This window comes from Agrilus planipennis, unplaced genomic scaffold (assembly GCF_000699045.2).
Source record: "Agrilus planipennis isolate EAB-ADULT unplaced genomic scaffold, Apla_2.0 scaffold173, whole genome shotgun sequence".
Classification (NCBI taxonomy): domain Eukaryota; kingdom Metazoa; phylum Arthropoda; class Insecta; order Coleoptera; family Buprestidae; genus Agrilus; species Agrilus planipennis.
The window spans coordinates 272,230-296,003 of NW_020438948.1; the positions used below are offsets into that span (position 1 = coordinate 272,230).

Genomic DNA, 23,774 nt, shown 5'->3' on the forward strand with positions numbered 1-23,774 from the left:
GTTGAAGCTTTAGCTTTATGCGAAAATAATTAATTTGAAATATTTTGCAGCAAAAAAGGGCATTCGTTTAATGATGAACCACTAAAAAAATTATTAAATAGTAATAATTTTAAATTAATAAATAATTAATAGTTTAACTTATATTAGGAACAATTTGAATTAATGTTATGTTTTTTTTTGGATTGTGAATGTATTGTAATATGAGCATTATACTCCAATTTCACGATCTTTGAACTTTAATTCTCAATGTGAAAAACAATCTTGTGTGTTTTATATTACCCAAACCGTACAAAAGTTATATACAAATATGTGATAACGTAACTACAAACTGATAAATGATATAAATAATTATGTGTGTTTTCTTGTTAGTAGAAAATATGCGGCAGAAGTTATACAATGAAGTACTAAAATTTTGATTTTCAAATAAAATATTAAAGATGATTTTCATTTCGTTCGTTTTAATAATAGAAGTTCTTTTTATCACAAATGGTAGGAACTTTATAACTTTAAAACACGGTTACGTATACTTTCAAAAATCTTAACCCTTTTGATAGGTGTGGCTACCGATTATCCCGAAATTGAAACAGAATTGGGGAAAATACGGGGAACGTATGGGGTAAGTGTTCAGGGACGTACATATTCAGCATTCCAGGGCGTCCCGTATGCAGAACCGCCGATAGGAAAATATAGACTTGTGGTAAGTATTGTTTATAACATTTATTAAATAAACAATTGTGTACATTTTGTTACAACGTAGGAAGCGCAACCGGTAAAACCATGGAATGGTGTTTGGGTAGCAAATACAACTCATAAATGTTTGCAATTTGACCATTTTTCAAAAGCTGAAGACACATACAATGTAGTAGGTAATAAAAAGAATTTTTAATGTTACCCAAAAAACTTTGCATTTTTTTAAGTGTCGTTTCCAGATGTTATGATAAAAATCAATGCCAAGTTAAGGGTAACAAATATTATAGCAAATGGTACCGACGATTCGTTTTTTGGTATAAGACTTCTTCAGGGTGCAAGTTAATGATTTTTTTATACTGTAAAACATCATAAATATGTAAATTACAAGTAAACTTAGACATTCGCCTTTGCATTTATTTGTGATTTAGTTACAACGTTTCGATTTCCACTAGACATCCGCGAACTTGACGACTGGACTGGAAGACATAACACGGTCTAAACTATGTAACTCAGTCATAAATAGGCATGGAAGGGCGAAACTCTAAGTTTACTTCTAACACTGCAACTTTTAAACAAACCTATAAATACAAAAAAAAAACAACAAAAATAATGTTCTCCAACGCGAATGATCAATTATCGTATCATTGTGCCCTTGGTACTATCATTAGTAGTCTAGACCAGGGATGCGAACTAATGGCACGCGACACAATATTTTGGGCAAGTCACTAATATTTCTGTGATTGATTCTTTAATCAAGGAATTTTTAGAGAGATTTTCTCAATTCAGAGAATTATCAGAAACACTCAAGTTTACTATGTACTCTGATATGACGTTATTTGATAAACTGAATTTGTCACAATTCCGTTTGTTAAAAATTGAAGAATTTGAAGTGCAGCTGATTGATTTACAGTCTAGTTCAATATGGATTCAAAAATTTTTTGAAACAATGAAAGATTTAGAAATAATTGAAACAGAAAGATTGACAGGTAATACAAGTGAAAATGCTAATAACAAAATTTTGGAAACATGGAATGCGTTAGCAAACACATTTAATTATTTGAATAAGCTGGCTTATGCTATTTTAACAATGTTTTCATCAACCTCTATGCCTGCGAGTCATCATTTACAAAGATGAATAACATTAAAAACTCGGTTAGAAACCGTTTGACAGATGACTTCAGTTGAGCATGCATTCTGCTAAAATTAACATCTTACAACCCTAACATAAGTTATTTGTCATCTAATCTGCAACAACAGAACTTACACTAATTTTACTTTAATTTAAATTACAGGTATAATTTAAACATTGCAAAATGTTCCTATTTTTCTGTAGTAAATAAAGAATTTTGAGTTGATATTATTTATTATTATTATTTTCCCAATAATTACAGAGACAAAATTATTTCATGGCACGTCTATGACCTGATTAAACTTCTCTTAATAAAAATGGCACTAGAATACGTAAAGGTTCGCCATCCTTGGTCTAGACTATATGCGTAAAACGAATCATTAACTTGCAATCGACTCTGAAGAAGTCTTGTGTCAAAAAGGCGAAACATTTTAGTAATATTTGATAAGAATATGTATTACACATACCCAGAATAATTGAATTTAAATATTAAAAGACTTTTACTACCTAATCATCTAATTAAATTAAAAATGCAGGGGACGAAGACTGCCTTTATCTAAACATATACGTCCCAAAAGTGGATAAAAATGAGGGTCTTGATGTGATAGTTGTAATTCACGGTGGTGCATTTATGTTTGGGAATGGTCAAAGTTTTGGGCCAGAAGTAATAATGGATAAAAATGTCGTTTACGTCAATTTGAATTATAGATTAGGAATATTGGGTAAGGATACGAGGAAACGCGGTCTTGGAAGTTATAAAGGAGCATTTTAGGATTTTTAAGTACCGAAGATAATATAATTCCTGGTAACTTCGGCCTAAAGGATCAATTACTGGCTTTGAAATGGATTAAGAAGCATATAGAAGCATTTGGAGGAAATCCAGAATCTATAACGATATCCGGGATGTCCGCAGGAGGAGCCAGTGTTCATATTCATTACCTTTCTCCACTGTCAGAAGGTTAAACATAAAATTTAGGAACCAAATCTAAACTACATCCCTAATAATTTGGGTTTCTTGAAGGTTTATTTAACAGGGGCATTTCACAGAGTGGGACTGCCTTAAATCCATGGGTTTTGGTAGAAAACTCTCGCGAAAAAGCTGAAGTATTGGCTAGTCATCTCGGATGCTCGTTTATTTCATCAGAAGAAATTTTGGAATGTCTAAGACAGAGATCTGCTCGCCAGATTGTTGCATTAACAAGGCACTTTATAGTATTTACATAAAATTAATGAAATTCTTGCTTGTATAATTTTGAAAAAAAAAATGTTATAGGCTTGGTATTATAATCCCTTTTCGCCATTTGGAGTAGTCGTGGACAAATGGTCAAAGAATCCTATTCTGCCAGAACACCCCTTAATACTACTCAAAAATAGAAAACTTAGAAACATTCCATGGATCTTTTCCATGGTGGAATCGGAAGGCCTATATCCAGCTGCCGGTGTGACGAATATAAATACTGGGTATGAGTTAAAAAAACTATTAAAAAAATGGGCTTTCAGAATTCCTTCAATATCCCAATTCACTGAAGGAATTGAATGAAAATTGGGAAACTTTACTGCCTTTTCTGTTGGATTTTAATCATACTGTGGATTTAAAGGAGCAGAATTCAGTTGTTCAAAAAATTCGTGATCATTATTTCAACGGTAAAAGTGCTTCAAGGGAAACATTTGTAAACGTTTTAAAAGTAAGTCCTTAATACTAGCTCATTTCAATTTTCATAATTAGTTTTGTATAAATTGACATTGTAGATGATCGGAGATAGATTGTTTGCAGTTGACATTGAAGAATCGGCAAAATTACAGGCTGCTGGAAGTGATGGTTCAGTATATTTCTATTATTTCTCTTATAGAGGAGTGCACAGTCGATCAGAGATTTTAGCAAAGCGCAACGAAAATTATGGTATGTAAAGTGTTGTTTATTGTTTCAGACAGGCGATTCATGGCACAGTCCTGAAGAAATATGTTTAGGTAATAGAATCAAATTGATGGTAAAAATTTTAACTTGGCTTAGCTCATGGTGAAACATTCTTCAAATAATTTTAAAATTTCAAAATAGTGAAACAAAACCAAGTGCTTTTATTTCATGAATTATTTTATAGAATCAAATCAAAAATAGCGGTTTGATGGTAAAAATTTTAATAAACAGTTGAATCAAAAGCGTTTGATCGTCTTTATTTTTGATTTGATTAATTTAAGACGTTTGTAAATATTTGATAGGGTAAAAGGAAGTGATGTTTGCTGGTGACGTGTTATTGTTCGGGTACTTGAGATCGTTAGGATGAGGTTTTGAATAGTTTTTGTTCCGTGATATTTTTCTGATGATGTTAATTATTTGCGTCTGCGAAACATCTAGGAATAATAATTTTTAAGATCATGGGGGCGGTATTTTTGTACACAAAAACATTTTTGGGTTTAATTGGTATATTTTCACATAAGAACAGGTAATTATATATAATTTAACAATAGATACAGTGATTCTTATTTACGAAGAGAAAACAACAAAAAATTATGAATAATCCTTCATATTTTTTGTTGCTTCCTTAAAATAGTAGATCATTTAGCGTTACCCGGGATGCACCACGTGGAGGCGATCTACATTACACCCCAATTAGTTACCATATTGTATGGTTGAAAATTAAAGTAAGTAAATAATTGTCCAACGTTCGAACACACAAACATTAGCAAATATTGATGTTGATACCGTTATGAGAGACCTAAATACATAATCAAATAATCCTCGCTACATAGATAATCATGTGTGTTGGCACTTCGTAAAGTTGGCTAACAGGGAAAGCTTACTTTTGTGCCTTTTATTGTACAATATCAATATTCTCATAAATTCCAAATCAAAACCCACTGAGGGGTAAATGTTTTTTTATTTAACTTGAATTATCATCCTCCAATTTTCCACCCTTACAAATAGTAAATTTTTTCAAATTTAAACGGGACCACCCTTAAGATATAACCTTTCAAATCAAAAAGAATCATCAAAATCGTTTCATAACTGGCGAAAAGATCGCGTAACACACACAGGAAAAGGAGAAGTGGGCATATAAAGCAGAGGATAGCGCAGGGTCGTGTCGCCTTTAATAAAAACAAGTCACTTCTATGCTCGTGAACGGTTAATTTGGAAATTCGAAAAAGGTTGTTAAAGGTGTATGTTTGGAGCGCGGCGCTGCACAGGTGCGAAACATGGACAGTGGGCGCGGCGGAAAAGAAAAGGTTAGAAACTTTCGAAATGTGGTGTTATAGGCGGATGATGAGGATAACGTGAACAGAAAAGGTTAGAAATGAAAAGGTTTTAGAAAGAATAGGAGAACAGAGGACTCTATGGAAGTCAATAAAAAATAGGCGAGATAGGTTGGTAGGACACCTTCTTAGGCATGAAGGTCTAGTCAGAGACATATTAGAGGCAGAAACAGGAGTTAGGAGGGGTAGATGTGGACCTAGATTAGATTACTGTTCGCAAATAGTTAAAGATGTGGGTTGTTCTAGTTTTAAGCCGTTTAGATAGAGAACGCCCTGGTTCTGATTTAAACTTAGGCTTTCTATTTAATTTTGCTGATTTTAAAAGAATTGGTAGATATTTTGTATAGATGAATTGTATTTCTATTTTAAAATTGAATCTGACATTGAAGTTCAAGTTGTAGATCTGATGAAACTACTGTTCCTACAATTTTTTATAATTTCTTTGGTGACGATGACGCTGAAATTCTCGTAAAACTGAAAGAGCACGAAAATCCAAAATTCATCAGCAGTTTTCGAGTTCTAAATTAACAAATGTCGTTCTGATGACTTTCATAATTATTGTTTTTAATAATTTCATTTATTGTGGTAAACTTTTTATAGATTGTTTTAGGAGCTGGACATCTGGACGATACTCTTTACGTTTTAACCACCTTTATGCAGAAGGATGCAACAGAATCAGAGAGAAAGATGACTGAAATTATGAAAAATATTTGGACCACATTTGCCCACAATGGGTAAGATAAATTACACGTTAGTCCTTTCGTAATAATTATTAAAGATTTAAAATTGTTAATTTGNTTTCATTTATTGTGGTAAACTTTTTATAGATTGTTTTAGGAGCTGGACATCTGGACGATACTCTTTACGTTTTAACCACCTTTATGCAGAAGGATGCAACAGAATCAGAGAGAAAGATGACTGAAATTATGAAAAATATTTGGACCACATTTGCCCACAATGGGTAAGATAAATTACACGTTAGTCCTTTCGTAATAATTATTAAAGATTTAAAATTGTTAATTTGTTGTTAAGTTTATTATATATTTCATTTTTGTTTTAAAGAAAGCCACTAGTGAAAGGAGTTGATTGGTTGCCAGTTTCAAAAAGAGAAGACGATCCCATACAGTATCTTGACATTAGATCCCCCAATGATATAAAGATGAATAGCAGCGAAGATTTAGGAAATAGAAAATTTTGGAATTCTTTACCTTTCAAAGAAAATTTGAGATTATTTCACGAAAGAGACGAACTATAATTATCTAGGAGATTTACTGTGAGATATATATTGTGAACACTTATTTTTTTCTGTAATGTATGTAATAAATAAATATTTGCATAGAACGAAAATGGTTCGGTAATGTTTGTTTACCGAAAGTAACTACATACTTTTGATTAGATAAGAAGAAGGTTAATGGCTTTTCGATGCGATTTATAATTATGCCAAATGGTGATCTAAGGTCTAAGCGTCTAGGAATAACCATATCATGAATTTTAGATTATTTTACGAAATTTAGTGACTAATGACATACTTTCGAAATTCATATGTGCTAGCGAGACTTGCGCCCGATGAATTTATTTTTATTGAAGTGAAACTTCTTTATCGGGGTATAAAATCGAAAAGTTTAACGTTACGCGTCACGTCACGCGCCACGTGTGACACCTGGTGGATATGTCCAAAAGGAATCATTTTAACAAACTTCAGAAGCTACCCTGCTCATAGTAGCCGATAATATGTATTTCATATGCGTTTGTGTTTGTTTTGTAATTTCTCTTTGCAGCGTAAAAGTTTTTAACTACATTTAACCAATATTTTAAATTTAGATTTTTAAAAAACCACTTGTGTTAAAGGCCCTCGTCGGTTGTAGTTGCTTTCTAACGTTTAGCTAGCACGAGTGGTTACCTTTTTCAGATGGAAGGACGCCTGAAAAAGAATCTACAATGATAGACTCAATTTTTTCTGGAATGCACCGATTTCATTTTAGATCCAAAAAATTTTCTTACCCTATAAATTCTTAAATAAACAACTGATCCGTTTAACAGCTTTTGACGTTCTCGACGGCTGTAGGTTCTGTACCATTTCCCTTATCATTTTCGTTTAAGAAATTGCGTATTATAATTGTGAAAATTTTAACATGGGATCTCATTTAATTTGACTGACCTACTAGTAGAAAACTAGGACCAAACTCCCTTTTGTTTCTGTCGCTGTTTCGTACTGATCTAATGTTAGCATCGTTTCTTCTGAAGAGCTTCCTTTGAGGTACGAGGTGGTTAGGCGTTAGGCATCCAAACAATGGGATGCTAAAGGACTCTCCGTTCATATGGGGTTTGATTAATTGTATGCTCAAGCCCATACAATGATGGTAATAATAAATACAGTTCTTCCTTTGAGGTACGAGGTGGTTAGGCGTTAGGCATCCAAACAATGGGATGCTAAAGGACTCTCCGTTCATATGGGGTTTGATTAATTGTATGCTCAAGCCCATACAATGATGGTAATAATAAATATAGTTAACTTGATATTATTGCCATAATATTTCTGTTGGAAACAAATAAAATGGGATTAGAAATATAAGCCTCACGACGCACAAGACTTAACAATAAGAAGATTATCTAATTACGAATTTTTTAATTCATTAATTCCATAGTGAGAGAATTACTTAAGTTTTTAAATGAAAGTCATGAGTACGTTATTCCAGAGATGGGATGGTGCAATTTTAAACTGACCGCCGTCTGTTTGTAATGAAGCTTCTTCAGTGACTCCTTTAAGTAAACAATTGGAATTCATTATCCTTTTAGTATTTACAAACTTTATATTTAAGGATCTTAGACAATACATTCGAATAACGTTGTTGATGGTTGTAATAAGGAAGAAGTTGCCTTTCTGATATATTATTTAAAGATATTATATCTTTAAACCAATTTGTTTTCATTTAGTTAAATGCATAAAAGTATTCAATATGATAAGGCTATTTTACTGTATTGTGTCGATAAGGTAAATTAAGAAACTAAAACCATTTGTAGAAGTGCTTTTGACGTTTAAAGTTTGTTTAGACTATTTGGAGAGTTAATGTACATTGTACATGTATATATTTAGTAATATGTTATATTTACTTGTGTTTATTCTTTTAGCTTGTTGCAAGAGCGGTAAAAAAGAATTTCATAAAATAATTTAAATTTTATTGAAACCGATTTTTGTAAAGGTAGGGGAGAATTTCCGGAAGTAAATACTGATTTGGGAAAAATTAGGGGCAGCTACAGGGTAAGCGTATTGGGAAGAAAGTATGCAGCTTTTGAGGGGATTCCTTATGCGGAACCACCAATTCAAGAATACAGATTTGAGGTAAGCACGAGAAAGACTTTTTAATATTTCATCTCAATTGAAGACTATTTTCTTGAGGACTGGACCTAGTGCTACAAAATTTTAGGGGCAAAAAATTTTAGAGATGAGAAATATTTCACCATTTGGACTTCTTATTTTCCCACATTTAAAAACGTTTTCGTTTATCGTACGTCTTACTCGCTCACGTTCAAAAGTGTCGCGCTATCGATCCACCTGGCATACATTTATAACAATATGTAATGTATGCATGTTTAAACATGTTATTTTTTAAGTAGATCTTTGATATCTCGAAGATTTTTAAAATAATTGAGCGACTTTAAAAGATTTTCTAATGCTTGAAATTGGAAAAGCTTCTTGACATGTCACAAATATACCTAGGTACTTTATCATCATCATCATGATCATAAGGTCATCAGTCATAAGACTGGTTGGACACCCACCTTCACTCTTTCCTATCCTGAGCTAATCTTCGCATTTCCCTAAAACTAGAACATCCGCATCCTTAACTATTTGCGGACAGTAATCTAATCTAGGTCTACCTCTACCCCTCCTAACTCCTGTTTCTGCCTCTAATATGTCTCTGGCTAGACATTCATGCCTGAGAAGGCGTCCTACCAAACTATCTCGCCCATTTTTTATTGACTTCCATACAGTCCTCTGTTCTCCTATTCATTCTAATACCTCTTCATTTCTAACCTTCTGTATCCACGGTATCCTCATCATTCGCCGGTAACATCACATTTCGAACGCTTCTAACCTTTCCTTTTCCGCAACGTCCACCGTCCATGTTTCGCACCCGTACAGCGCTCCAAATATACATCTTTAACAATCTTTTTCGAATTTCTAAATTAACCGTTTGCGAGCATAGAAGTGACTTCTTTTTATTGAAGGCGACTCGACCCTGCGTTATCTTCTGCTTTATATCCCTACTACTCTTTCCGTTCTGACTTATCTGACTTCCTACATACCTAAAATCAGCCACTTTTTCTAATCTTTCGTCATAAAGAATAAAAAACAATTAGTTAAGAAAAAGTGACGTGACGTGTGCTTTAGGTTCATATTTGTCTGCTATTACATAATAATGTAAATGCAATTCATTGCTGTAGGGATGAAAGTAGGTCGTAATCGTAAAATATTTGTAACATTTTAAAACTAGTTTTTTGTACAAATTGTTTAAATACAACTATTCGTGTATAATACTGATATATCTACTCGTGTAATAGTTACATATAATAATTTAAATACTTCTGAGTTCAGGAGCCTCAAGAAAAAAGGCCATGGCAAGGAATATGGATTGCAAATAATACATACACATGTCTACAATTACATCACGCTAAAATAGATGACAATTACAAAATTGAGGGTACGTTAAATCGCAAAATTAGGCCTTTACTTTTGCAATTGTGAGTGTTAAAAATTGGACCAAAAATGCAACTTAAAAAATGAAATATTTAAGAAAGCTATTATCAGATTTTGTAAAAGAAATTGTATTTTTTTTAATGTATTTTTGAGCTCTGGTTGTCTCTGGAAATCAAAAATCAGAGCTCAAAAATACATTTAAAAGATAATGGCCGCGAGGGCCTGCACATATTTATTGTATTTTGTTTATCATCTGCTATACTTTAATTGCTTCAGATCAATTAATTTGTAACACTTATTAGGTAGATACTAACTTTCTGAATGCATTCGAATTCTAGGTCAAGAAGATTGTCTTTATATTAATATTTACTCACCACAAATAAAAAGAAAAGATCTAGATGTGATTGTATTTATACATGGGGGTGCGTTTATGTTTGGTAATGGACATTTTTATGAACCTGATATTCTCATGGACAAAGACGTGGTGTATGTAAGTCTCAATTATAGGGTTGGAATTTTAGGTGAGAAAATTCGAAACAACTGTATGAGCACATATTGGAGCGATTTCAAACACGTAAAAATATTTTAATGATGTAGGTTTTCTGAGCACGGAAGATAGTGTAATACCAGGAAATTTTGGCTTAAAGGATCAATTAATGGCCTTAAAATGGATACAAAAATATATAAGTGCGTTTGGGGGAAATACCGATTCAGTTACCATAACAGGAATGTCTGCAGGAGGAGCTAGTGTTCATATTCATTATTTATCACCACTTTCAGAAGGTTTGTACCTAATTATATTAAAGTTATTCTGTTAGGTAATGCTTTGGATAGGGCTCTTTCATAAAGGATACTCTCAAAGTGGCACGGCATTAAATCCCTGGGTTTTGGTGGAGAATTCTCTTGAAAAAGCAAAACTAGCGGCCCATTATTTGGGATGTCCATCTGGTTCGTCCGTGGAAATATTAGAATGCTTGAGACAGAGGCCCGGATTACAAATTGTAGAAACAACACGAAAATTTTTTGTAAGTTAGTACCTGATGAAATTTTATGCACTTTCGCCACCCATTTGCTTGAATTACATTCTGATGGCAGACGTTTTTGATTAAAGGAAACTTGATCAAAAATATGAAAGCATGTATTTTTGAAGTGAAACTTCTTTACGCACGGTAGGGTAAGTTCGTTTCATGCGAGTTGCTATGTAACGAAATCATGCAACGCATTTCCCTCGCTGTCTGTCCCCATGTATGCTTAGATCTTTAAAACTACCCAACGGATTTTAATATGTTTTTTTTAATAGATAGAGTAATTCAAGAGGAAGGTTTATATGTATAATACATGCATAATATAGTAGGGAAGCACTGATAATTTTAGAGGTTTGTAATGTATGTCGTAAATAAACACATTTTTTTGCGCTTACATTGCAAACGCTGGCAGAACCCTACGAGATAGATCAAAGTAATATACGACAGTATTGTACACCTTAAAAAGGTCTACAAAAAAGTCCGCGATGGTATATGTCTATCTCTTAGGGATAACCCACAATAACCATTTTTTTATCCTTTACTTTTTACGAGAATTAATGGCTTATTTACGAAGCGATTAATTCTTATCCAATTAAGTACTTTTAAATACATTGTGCATTTAATATAGATCAATATGGCCCTTTACAGCATGTAATTTAAATAAATATTTTCGACGATATTGCAGACTTAAAATGCAGGGACATAGCGGTTGCGGCGGTACCGGCCGGTTTGTATTGTCTAATGACAAAAAAGCTGTGATTGTTTTATATAAAGACATTTTATAGTATATTTACTATCGGCATTGCACCCGTGCGAAGTAAAGTGTACAAATAATACCATTGAACCAATTCCTTAGCCCCTTTCCCGGTATGTTTTAAGAAGTTTCACTTCAGTAGCGTGTTGTATAATTACACGTTGTATTTTTTAAGCATACAAATCCTTATACATATTTTCAAAATCGATGTAAATGTAGATTATATTAGTATATGGTCTTAATTTCAACTTTGCTAACAGGAAGTGTATTTGGTATGATTGATACCTTAGTATACTTATGTAAAAAAGTGTTTTGTAGTCGTGGCTCTACAACCCATTTTCACCATTTGGAGTAGTAGTTGATAAATGGTCAAAAAATCCGATACTCCCGGACCATCCAATAAAAATACTTGAAAGCGGAAAAGTAAAAAATTTACCGTGGATATTCTCGATGACGGAATCAGAAGGACTTTATCCCGCTGCAGGTTATTTAGTGAATTTAGATTAAAAATTAATTAAATCTTGTGAAAATAACTGCGATTTTAGAATTCGTATCTAACTCTCGTTTCTTGCAAGAAATACAAGAGCAGTGGGACACATTGCTACCTCACATCCTTGATTTCAATCATACCCTTTGTTCGGAAAAATTAAATCCAGTGGCACAAGAAATTCGGGATTACTATTTTAAGGATAAACCAATATCAGAAAATTCGTTTTCGACATTAGTGAAGGTATTATAAATGATAAATGAGATAAAAAGTATAATGATCGTTAACGCAGTTGATAGGAGATAGACTATTTGTAGTCGATATAGAAACAGCAGCTAAATTGCAGGCATCTAGAAGTTCATCACCTGTCTACTTCTACTACTTTACATACATTGGAACACACAGTTTATCAGATTTTTTATCCGGAAATACTGAAAATTATGGTGAGATAATATAAAAAATGTATTGTGTAGTTCGTCGGTTTAACAAATTAACTTTTAAGAAGAAAACCATTTATTTACACTAATTAATATTGAACTTAAAAACAATATTAAATTTAGGTAATTATTCTATTTATTTACACTACTGTTACTATTCACTGTTCTATTTATTTCACTTCTATCACTGTCAATTTATTTCCTTATTCACTTCTGCAAAGTTCAATTTATTTCTACTCCTCTCGGCGATCGTCCCTTCCTTTAAATACTCCCTTGCTTCCTTTCGGGAACTTTCTTGAGCCGTCCAGAGAAGTCTCGTTTTCTTTGAACGGTTTAATTGCTTTCTCGGAACGCTGGTACGACACACACGTTTACAGCTACGGCGCACCTGAAGAAAAGCGCCCGCGGCTAGTCGGCGAATCGATAAGCCGCTCACACACACGTATGCCCGATCGCACACAATCACGCTCGTGGTGGCTACAGTATACTTAAAATCAGGCTCCTTCCGAAGTATTCCGTTTGGGGGGGGGGCGGGGTACAACCGATTAAACAAATGTTGTACTTTAATTTTCCAGTTAATGTTTTACACACACGCACAAAAATATGTATTTATAAATAACAATATTAAATCAGTTTAATTTCATTTCACTACAGGTTACCTCAAGTAAATGAGGAAAAATTTTTTGTTGCTGCTGTCACACCCTCGCCGGGAATCGAACCCGAAAGATATTCTTAATACAGTCGGTTAATATTACTAGCTTACTCGAATTCTCCTGTGTTCAAGTTTCGTCTACAAATTCACCATATTGTTGACTTTTTAGAAAGAAATCTCAATACCATAAATAACGCGGATCAAGCAGTGAAATGTAATATTTTTGTGTGTATGTTTATCTATATTAAGTTGTTCAAAAAAAATGTATAGGAAAGATAAGTTATCCAGGATTACTCGCGCGAAAAATTGTAATTAAAAAAATTTAGAGTCTCAATCATTTTATACAGAAGGTTGCCCCTTATAAAGCATATAAAATAAGAAAGGAAGAACTTCTTGACAAATATTAAAGCAATGAAATATAATTGCTATTGTTGTAATCTGCAAATAACATTTTTATATATGTATAAAAAGCTGTTAATTGTTATTGATCAACATTCTTCAACACAAATTTATGAGTTTCATTTTTCCACGTAGGTGCAAGTCATGGAGACGATACATTGTATGTTTTAAGAACCCACATGCAAAAGAATTGTACCGAGGAAGATATAAAAATGGCGAGCCTAATGAGAGACCTCTGGTCTTCATTCGCTCATATAGGGTAGGAGTATGTGATGCTTTACGCACAATCCTTCGTTTTTAAAATTTTATATTTCAGCATTCCTCATATAAATGATGTAATTTGGCAACCGATTTCTCGGAATAAAGCCCATCCACTCAAATACTTACACATTGGGTCACCATCGAGACTTCAAATGGCCGCTAACGATAATTTAGGAAATAAGGAATTCTGGGACTCCCTGCCGTACAAAGAAAATTATAAATTGTTCAATCAAAAAGATGAACTTTAAATGAGTTCTGTCTGGTCGTAAATATTAAAGGTTAACTTTTTAATGTGTATTAACTTAATAACAACTAATATGGCAACACTGGTAGTAACTTCTACGTCATAATTACCTGGTACCTATCCAAAAAATATATACATATAATAGAAATAAGAAATTATATGAATGTTAAAAAAATAACACATTGTATTTTGTTTTATTGTACAAAAGAAACTTAACACAAAACTAGATCTTAAATTTACTCTATTACAGTCTATAGATTTACAACAATCGGCATTTGTACAATAGTGACTTCAAGAAAACCGGATTGATTTGGATTGTACTTTTGTACATTTATGAATACATTGGATGCATTTTGACTAATTATACACGAGTGGCACCTTAAAGAGTATTTAACTTGAAATTTAAAAACAATATGATTTGCATTTTCAAAAATTAAATACCTTGGGATAACTGGAAAAATTCGCTTATGATAATTTTCGCCAGAACTATGACAAAAGAATCATCAAGGTTCTAATCAATCATCACAAGCGAATTTTGGCTTTTCCTGAATTTGAAAATGAATCATTCATTCATTGGCAGGTCTCCTCGGATTGTTTCTTTTACGTATTTGTACAATTCGTTGAAACAAGAAATGATTTGCTATCACTTAAATTATGAGGCACGTTCGTACGAATAATTTTGTAAATATGTAGAAAAATGATCTAATAGTTTAGCCTATGATTTGTACTGTGGCCTAAATTGTGGTCTAGGACCTTGCAAGTTGTTTTCCGCACGAGGTCTTGGAATGTTCTGAGGTTGATTCAAATCCAGATCCAATTCTTCTTCTTCGGGTTCATCACATTTGTTACCAGCTTCATAAGTGTATTCTCTTCTTTCACCTTCAGGGTCTACGTAACCATATTTACCCCTGATGATGCAATCAATGCCAATATTTTCTTCTTTGAACGTACCGTCATCATTTTCGAAGCCCCAGGTGATGCTTCCATCTTCGTTATCAGTTCTGTATTTTCTCAGGATTTGAACTTGCGGTTTGCGACGTCTATTAAGTTCTTCCTCTTCATCAATCGGAGCATTCTTCGGGCGTTGGTATTGTTCTCGGACAGCTTGTTGGCGAATCTAAAAATTTTTAATAAACAATAAAAATGGTAAATACTATAAATGGCGCGGTAAACGCCATCTGTAGCACGATGCTACGTTTTAGGATTACGTATGCTCCAACAAGGTCCACTTGTGCGGATATCTACTTGCTGAAAACGAATCCCGGCGTAGCCAACCTCAACGTGATAGGCACGTTAGCTTAATCGAATAAAATAATTCGAAGTGGTCTGTATTCTGTCGAAACTGCAAGACGTGGATCGCGATTTCGATCTTTTTGGATCTCATCAGCGCGTCGCAGGCAGCTCCGACAGAACACAGAACTTTTACCTGCTGTCTTAACAATGCGTTTTAGAAAATACTACAAATGGCGCAGTAAACGCCATCTGTAGCACGATGCTACATTACAATAGAATACAGACCACTTCGAATTATTTTATTTTAATAAAAATGGTCTTAGGGTGTCTGAAGTCCAAATTTCTTTTACCAAAAACTGGCGTAATATTATGGGTTCTGTAAGAAAATACCTGAAAAAATGATTTTTGATGATGATTTTGAAAGTGTAAATAAGATCTGCATTGATATATCAATGACCATTTCTACAATCATCTTTGCGTTGCAGAATATTACCGGCAAGTGCTTTGTTCTAGTTTAACCGGCAAAAATAGAATTATTTTTGTTATTCGGAGAAGGTAACTTGTTGAAGGTTATTTTAAGATAGCCGGAAAGCATGGTCAGAGTTTGTTGTATAGCTGGGCGTGTATTTCTTTTGATTCGAGGTGAAATTACAATAGTAAAATGTTTATGTTGTGCTGTAAAACATGCTCCAATTTATCCGACTCTTGTTAATAGAAAGTTACCATCTGAATCACGTTCCTATGTAACAGTAACAATTGGCAATTTAAATCAATGTACAGGGCGTGCCCCTTCAATTGTTTTTACAGGATGTTTAGACCAAGATTCTCCGTTTTGTAATTTAGATCTTTCCGGTTATTAAAATTGTTTGGTACAATTAATTATGGAAAATTATGCTGTTAATTAATGATGAAATGAAGGATTGTTAATGTGCAGATTATTTTCATTAATTAATTAATTGTAAAAATTGAGATTCGTACTGGTGGGGATGGTCTTGCAATAGGTCTTGGAGCTTCTTGCCTAATAGGCTGTTGAGGTCTTTGGATGGGCTCTCTAACATTATCTCGGGTTACTGGTAGCGGCCTTTCTGGTCTAAAAGCCAGTGGTCTTTGAGGTTCTATTCTTTCTTCCTGTTCTTGTTCATTTTCTTGTGTTTGCCTGATAGAGTTGAGGGCGGAGGAAGTCAAGCGTGCAACTTCTTCATCTAAAATCGAACCTCGTGGCTCATCAACTTCCTCTCGTTCTTCAAAAACAGGTCGTACTTCCCTTTGGGGAGGAGGAAGTGCATTAGGGATGGCTTTCCTTCTGAAGGGAATGGGGGCGGCGTTTTGCAGTTGTGCTTGAATTCTTCTCGGTCTAGGACCATCTACCAAAACTGCTCCGGGAATGGAGAGTCTAGGAGGGCCTTGGGAACTAATTTGGGTAGGTAATACGGCTACCTGTAATAAATTAATAATATTAACGATTCCACATGAAAAGTTCACATTCACATTCCCACGATGATGATGATGATGATGATGGCAATTGACTATACTGATTTAAAGCATTTCATGACAAATCAAATTTTTCATATTAGAATAAATTTGTTTTATAAAGAAGAGGTAGACCTATGCATTTACAAAACAAAGTGCAAAAATATTTTATTTAATTATTAATATTGAATGTTGTTATACAATGTGGCTAGAGTGCTAGAGATACAGGAACTTCGGAACAAATTGGTTTAAACCATTAAATGTTGTTAAAGAAATACAAGTATAAATATTACATAATAAAATTTTTACAATAACTGCATTACAAGACTACAATGAATTTTATATTGAAATTTTGCAGATTTATGTTATTGACGGCTGAAAACGAGAATCTTTAATTATTTTTTTATTTCTAGAAGACATTGGTAACTTTTATTAGAGTTACAAAATTAAATCCATTTTTTCGTTTACAATCATTTTGATATTATTTTACGGCAAAAAAATTATCAAAAACAATGCAATATCTTGTCAGCATACCCGAGTGATTAGAGTTGCACAGGAAACATAAGACAAACATTGAAACGTTCAAACAGTCCGGAATTTTCAAAATTAAATGTTATAATTAGTTTTGAATTACTAATTATGATTTCAGATTTCAAAACCTGGATTTTTTTAAATATTAATGTTTTACTATTGCCTTTGTCTCTATATTGCGTATGCTTAATTATTTATAAATAACTCCTGCACGGTGGTAGTAACTTTTACTGAACATTATTACATAATGATTAATTAAAATTAAATAAACATGATAAAATTCAGTATTAATATCCAGTACCTGACGCAGCGAGCTTTTCTTGTAATTTATGACGAATTTTTAATGATCTTTTAAATATGTTTCAGATTGACCATTATACTAAAAAAACAAGATAACCTTTTCAAATCGAATTCTACTCTATTATACCATATGAATTTCATCAAAATTGTAGGAGCAGTTTTCCAATATTTATTTACATATTAAAAAGCTTGTAAATATAATGTCTGTTAGACTTCCGGTTTAGGATTTATTTATTAGTTAGCGATTTATTAACTACATTAAATTTTGAGAGTTTGGCTCGTGATATGGTATTACTTGCTCTGCGAAGCATACAAAATGGATTACTTTCGTACTAATAAGAGCAGTCATATACTAAGGAGTTACGTATGTACAAGTTGGTGAAAGTTTACAAGGTTTGTATCAGAAATACTAAGCAAATTGGTAATAACATGCGTATTGATATGTAAAAAACGTATTAATTTGAGTTAGTAACATATTTAACTCTAGTTCGACTGAATATTACATATTATACAGCATTTATTAATGGAAACATTATTAGGTAAAATATATATCATAAGCATCTGCTTAGATTTTAAATGATGGTAAAAAACCGACAAAAATATCGTTTTATTTTATCATAATTTTGAATCAAAAATTAACTAATTTAATAGGTTGCGAAAGGACATTTTGAGTAAGACGTTCCTGTCCTAATGAAGATGGTTGCGAGCGAATGCCGCAAGTGATCGATACTGACGGCGCTATTGATGTACCTTTAAGCTACTCGCTGCAGGCGATAAATTACATAGAGGGTGGGGCTAGCACAACAAAAAAAACTTACGAGAAGTTTCAGGAAATAAACAAGAATAGTCCGTGACCGTATAAATAAGTGACCAGAATTAGACGGGATACAGTAAATTTGCAGTGATATAAATAATGGTTTGTTAGATAAATAACTATAGATATTAAATAAATTACTTGTAGATATCGAGACTTATACGAATAAATAGACATACTGGAATATTCGTTACGATATTTTTGTTGAACGAAAATTTAATAAATTTTGCCATAATTAAGTAAAGAGAAAAATACCTAACAAAGAAAATTTCTCACCGGGTTTCAAATGATAAATTTATGATGAAAATCTGCCTGTTGTCTATAATAGAAGTGATGAGATTGCAAAATCAGAATACATATAATAGAGAAATTTTAAAAATGGAATGCATTTATGCATGTTTTAATCTTCGCCAAAGTTCATGACCCACAATTCGAGAATTTGCATTATACATTGTGAAAGTCATTGCCTTTAAAATATCAGACGGTCATTCTGAATGAAAGTAAGATAATGAATTTATAGGTTTCTACCTCAATAAAAATAAGAATTTCGTAATAATACCAGTTGTTACGACTGTAGCACAACTACTTATGTATTTTACAAACTGCTGTAGGTCAAACATAAGTTGTTACGGTAAAACAAAAAAAAAATAATATGCGCCGAAATATGAAGAATTTTAAAATCTTTCTAAAATCCGAACAATCAGTCTTTAACAGTTACAATATTGACGCTTGCTATAGGTATTGTTATAAGGGTTTCAAGTAACTAGATATATAACGAACGAAATGCGTGGTTTTCGAGGCAGATGTTCGTAGGATGGAACATACCTACGGTGTCTGTCAAATAATTTAGGTTAGGTTTGCACAACAATAATTAATTATGAAAACATTCTCCTTGTCGCACAAAGATTAATTTAATTCACGAAAACGATTATGATATTAATTTTTTGTTTAGTTAATTCTTCTAGGCAAAATTGTGAAATATTTTTAATATAAAAACATATAGCTACGTTAATCTTAAAATTTTGTCCTTCGAATGTAATTGATACGATCGAATACGTAATAAGAATAGGTATCTATCCTCTAATCGAATAACATTTTGATAATATATTAGCTATGAATCTTGAGTAATTATAAACGATAGCGTTTCTGCATGATTGTAGATGCAGTTACTTCCGCATTGATAGTTCTTGTTTTCGTGGTGGTGTAACAAACGTATTTGCATGTTTAAAATAATTAGTAGGTACCTAGATCAGTATCGATTACAATGCGTAACTTAGACAAGCCGGAATTCTTTTCGGTATTGATAACACGATATATTTCAACTTTCTTATAATAAGTACCTGTACAAAGAAGGTATACGTGTATACATAAATATATAATGCCTTTTGAACCATGTCAGTCGCCATGGTGTTTAGTGTTGCAATTCCGAATCACAAGGCGTTACTTTTCTGAGAAACATACATATACATATACATAGGTATGACATAACATAGGCGCTGCAACTTCATAACGCCTGATGTAAAGAATAGAGCAATTAATATTTATCACGTCCTTACATAATGTTAGAAATATTTTAGTGATGGTAATTAGATAATTAGTAAGAGGGCTGACTAGCGATATATGTATGTATGCACGTATTTGTATTTGCTATCGTTATCAGTAAATGTGACATTGAATGTTCACTTTTCGTTTTTTTTTTGACCTTACGCTAATGATTCCGATCTGTTGATTAATTAGAATACCTGATGAACACACAGTACCATGCGGCTGTAGTAGTAACAAAATTTTCCTCATTAATTTGAGGTAACTCATAATGGATAAAAATTGAAAATGAATTTAATTTAATATTAATCACTAAGAATTTCAATGTGTTTCAAATAGTATTTAATATACGAGGGTGGATTGATAAGTTTCCGGCCTAACCAAGAGATGACGCCACTAGGCCTACCTTGAGGTGACATTCTATAGTACCATCCTTGGATAGCTTGTAGCTATAGTTTCAGCCCGATCTCCTTGCTAGTGTAGGTTTGACAGCACGCTGAACAAGACGCCTCTGTGGTTTTCGTAAAAATGGAAAAGCAGGAAAATCGTGCTGTCATCAAATACTTTTATTTGAAGGGGTTAACGCCGAAGGAAATTAAAAAAGAGATGGACTCAACACTGGGGACATCCTCCCCGTCATATTCAACCGTTAAGCAGTGGGTTTCCGAGTTTAAAAAGGGTCGTGTGAGCACCTCTGATGGGCCTCGCTCAGGACGCCCCGTTGAGGTCACAACTCCAGATATGATCGAAAAAATTCATCAAATAGTGCTGGGAGACCGCAGATTGAAAGTGCGTGAGATAGCTGAGACCTGTAAGATGTCATATGAACGTGTGCAACATATTTTGCACCAACATTTGCATATGGAAAAGCTCTGTGCAAGATGGGTGCCGCGTTTGCTAACAGTCGACCAAAAATTGATTCGAAAAAACATTTCTACCGCAAATTTGTCATTGTATAAGCGTAATCCAAGCGAATTTTTGCGTCGATTCGTAACCGTTGACGAAACGTGGGTCCACCACTACACTCCTGAAACCAAAGAACAGTCTAAACAGTGGATTGGACCAGGGGAACCAACTCCAAAGAAGGCAAAAACAATTTTTTCGGCGAACAAGGTTATGGCTACTGTTTTTTGGGATGCAAGAGGTATTATATACATTGATTACCTTGCAAAGGGTAATACTATCACTGGTCAATACTACGCAGACTTATTGCAACGTTTGAGCCACGAGGTGAAAATTAAACGACCTCATCTGGCGAAGAAAAAAATCTTGTTTCATCACGATAACGCACCAGCGCACACGTCAATCGTTGCGACGGCTAAAATCAACGATCTAAAGTTTGAATTGATGCCGCACCCTCCTTACTCTCCAGACCTAGCCCCGAGTGACTATTTTCTGTTCCCTAATCTCAAAAAATGGCTTGGCGGTAAGAGATTTGCGGACAATGAAGAAGTAATCGAAGCTGTAAATGGTTATTTTGAGGAGCTTGACGAATCAGTCTATAGAGATGGCATTAATAGACTGGAACACCGCTATGAGAAATGTATCAGCCTTGGAGAGATTATGTTGAGAAATAAAAAAAAAAAAATTTTTAAAAACCTTGTTTTTCTTGGTCAGGCCGGAAACTTATCAATCCACCCTCGTATATATATATATATATGACTTAAACATTACTTAAGTACTGAAATAAAGAGATTTGACCCTGAATTCCATTTCTTATTCTTACCAATGAAAGTCAGGAAGATTTTACACTACACTTCATTAAAAAAAATAACAGTCTTCATTTTCAATGAAAAAGAAGATGAAAAAACTCGAGTGACGCGGTTTAACAGAGAATTCCGCCAGTAGTTGTTTTTGGATTCGCCCCTGCAGCTATAGTCCTGATTTAGTGACAAAACCATGCTCCCTTTTTCGGAAATTTGTAGTGTTAAAGAACCCATTTACGAAAATAAAAAATACAATTTTATAATGACATAGAAATTGATTAACTTTTAACATATCTACCAAACTGTTTTAACTACATAATAAAGAGAAGATAACCTTCAAGGTAAGTATAATTAATTAACGTTATCCTTTCAGACGTAACTGAGTTACTTCTTTCCTTATTTCATTAGAAACAGACCAGACATTCGTAATTGTTAACAACAAGAAACACAAATAATCTCTGAAATGTTATTGTTACTTTATTTTCAACTATTAAAACGCCATACTTTATCATTTGTTTCAAAATACTAGGTACACTTAATTTCGAATGAGTGACCTGTATATTTCAGCCATTGTTTGGTCGTGAATTGAACCGACTTGAATCAAGACATTAATAAATAATAAAAATCCTTGAAGATGTCTTATCAATATATAGAGACATCAGAAGAATCAAACATATTTTCTTATCATAAGAGGGCTTCCTTTATTATTGTGATACAAATCCACAAATTTGGTATTTATTTTGAGCGCAATTGGACTAACATCACTTCAACAACAACATTCAACACCAAGAACGAAATAGAAGTTAATCCGAGATTGCTGGGCCAATTAGATGGAAATATGACCTTAAAATTGGGCCATCCTGTTTGAAATTTAGGATTTATAATCTTTGAGTGCAAAAATGACTTTTTGTATATTATTTCCGATGTTTAGGTGACGTTGTAGCTGTTGAGAATTTTATTAACGAAAGCTAATAAGTTGTCGTAATATACAACTCTTCATTTGTTTTCAGTTTTTGAAGATTCAATCTGTTTTTATCTGGGATAACATCGATTCAAATTTGTGCGGTTCACATGGAGCCATCCTGTATTTTCAGTTGACAATAATTATGACTATTCTAAATAAAAATGTCTTGATTTACTACAGAAACTCAATAATATAATAAGGATTACTAAATTATTGAAGTCTTAACGAAAGTATGTTTAGTTTTCTACTTTTAATGATCAATTGAAGGTACAAGATTGCATTGAATATTTCTCAGTTAAAGTTACAGAAAAAATCTTGTTTTGATATTTAAAATCGAAAATTGAATGAGAAAAATTGTATTTTTACTATTAATAGATACATATATACGTTAAGTATTATCCAATTCTATCCTATTTGTTGTTTACGAGCACATTTCGTTGTTCTAAAGGTAATTCTATTGTAGAAAGTAGAAGTTGATTGATGTAATTAACAAAAAAGACATTAATTTGTTATGACATTCTTATGATAAATATACATCATGTGACCTTGAAATACCGTAATAGGATAAGTAATTTCCTTGATTTATGCTGCTTACTTTCACACATTCTCGTTCGAAATTGGTAATATTACGGAATTAATTTTTGCTACAATATTGTGTTGTAACAGACAGATAACTTTAAATAAATTGTACATAAGTATATGATACAATACAGTACATTTTTTTTACAAAACTATAGAAAAATGGATTCATATTTTATATACATGTAGAATAATGTTTTCTTGATAACACCAGTTAGATGCTCACCACATTTTTTACTTTTCTGTTTTTATTAATTAACATTTCGCAGTTTAGGTATTTTTCTAGAGCCGATTTAAAAGGAAGTAATGAGTAAAAGAAACTTTTTACATAAATGGACCCAACTGTAAGTATTTAAGTTTAGTTTTGGAAAACAAATATCCAAATTCTAGATAGATAAACTATTACAATTAATGTACAATAGATATTGGCAGATAAAGTCTGCAGATTTTTTTATGCAATTATGATGCTGATCGTCATGTTTAAGTAGCAATTTAAGACATTCTTCACAAGTATTTTTATTTTATTGTAAGGGTTGATCTTTATCAAACGCATGTATCAGTTTGAGATTTAATAATCTGATAGATTTATGTAGAATGAATACTTTACAA

General features: G+C 32.9%; 3 protein-coding genes across 3 annotated transcripts in view; 2 read left to right on the top strand and 1 right to left on the bottom strand.

The window, feature by feature from the left end:
* The first annotated feature begins 340 nt into the window (after nt 1–340).
* Nucleotides 341–6,418, top strand: LOC108739585 (venom carboxylesterase-6-like). Its single transcript, XM_025974754.1, has 11 exons — nt 341–489; nt 555–697; nt 758–866; nt 2,356–2,541; nt 2,592–2,777; nt 2,841–3,031; nt 3,093–3,258; nt 3,320–3,504; nt 3,569–3,719; nt 5,679–5,802; nt 6,131–6,418. The coding sequence occupies exons 1-11, from the start codon at nt 438–440 to the stop codon at nt 6,321–6,323; spliced, it is 1,686 nt and encodes a 561-aa protein (XP_025830539.1). The 5' UTR covers nt 341–437; the 3' UTR covers nt 6,324–6,418.
* Nucleotides 6,419–8,246: 1,828 nt separating this feature from the next.
* LOC108739568 (venom carboxylesterase-6-like) lies at nt 8,247–14,134 on the top strand (the record flags this gene model as incomplete). Its single annotated transcript, XM_025974763.1, has 10 exons — nt 8,247–8,408; nt 9,666–9,771; nt 10,106–10,288; nt 10,365–10,550; nt 10,602–10,792; nt 11,865–12,030; nt 12,092–12,276; nt 12,326–12,476; nt 13,657–13,780; nt 13,838–14,134. Coding segments are annotated over 10 exons (1,647 nt in total), but the record flags the coding sequence as incomplete, so codon positions are not given.
* Nucleotides 14,135–14,188: 54 nt separating this feature from the next.
* Nucleotides 14,189–23,774, bottom strand: part of LOC108739591 — a 10,976-nt gene continuing 1,390 nt past the window's right edge. Inside the window, exons 2-3 of the mRNA XM_018473569.1 lie at nt 16,238–16,696; nt 14,189–15,143 (exon numbers count right to left, since the gene is read on the bottom strand). Coding sequence (XP_018329071.1) covers nt 14,742–15,143; nt 16,238–16,696 — 861 coding nt within the window. The 3' untranslated portion in view covers nt 14,189–14,741. The remainder of the gene's footprint in view (nt 15,144–16,237; nt 16,697–23,774) is intronic.

Excerpts from the sequence above, each read along its gene's own strand:
- LOC108739585 (XM_025974754.1), top strand. The coding sequence starts at position 438 with ATGATTTTCATTTCGTTCGTTTTAATAATAGAAGTTCTTTTTATCACA. Across the intron at positions 490-554 it reads AGTTCTTTTTATCACAAATG|GTGTGGCTACCGATTATCCC; the intron begins GTAGGAACTTTA and ends CCCTTTTGATAG. Across the intron at positions 698-757 it reads TAGGAAAATATAGACTTGTG|GAAGCGCAACCGGTAAAACC; the intron begins GTAAGTATTGTT and ends GTTACAACGTAG.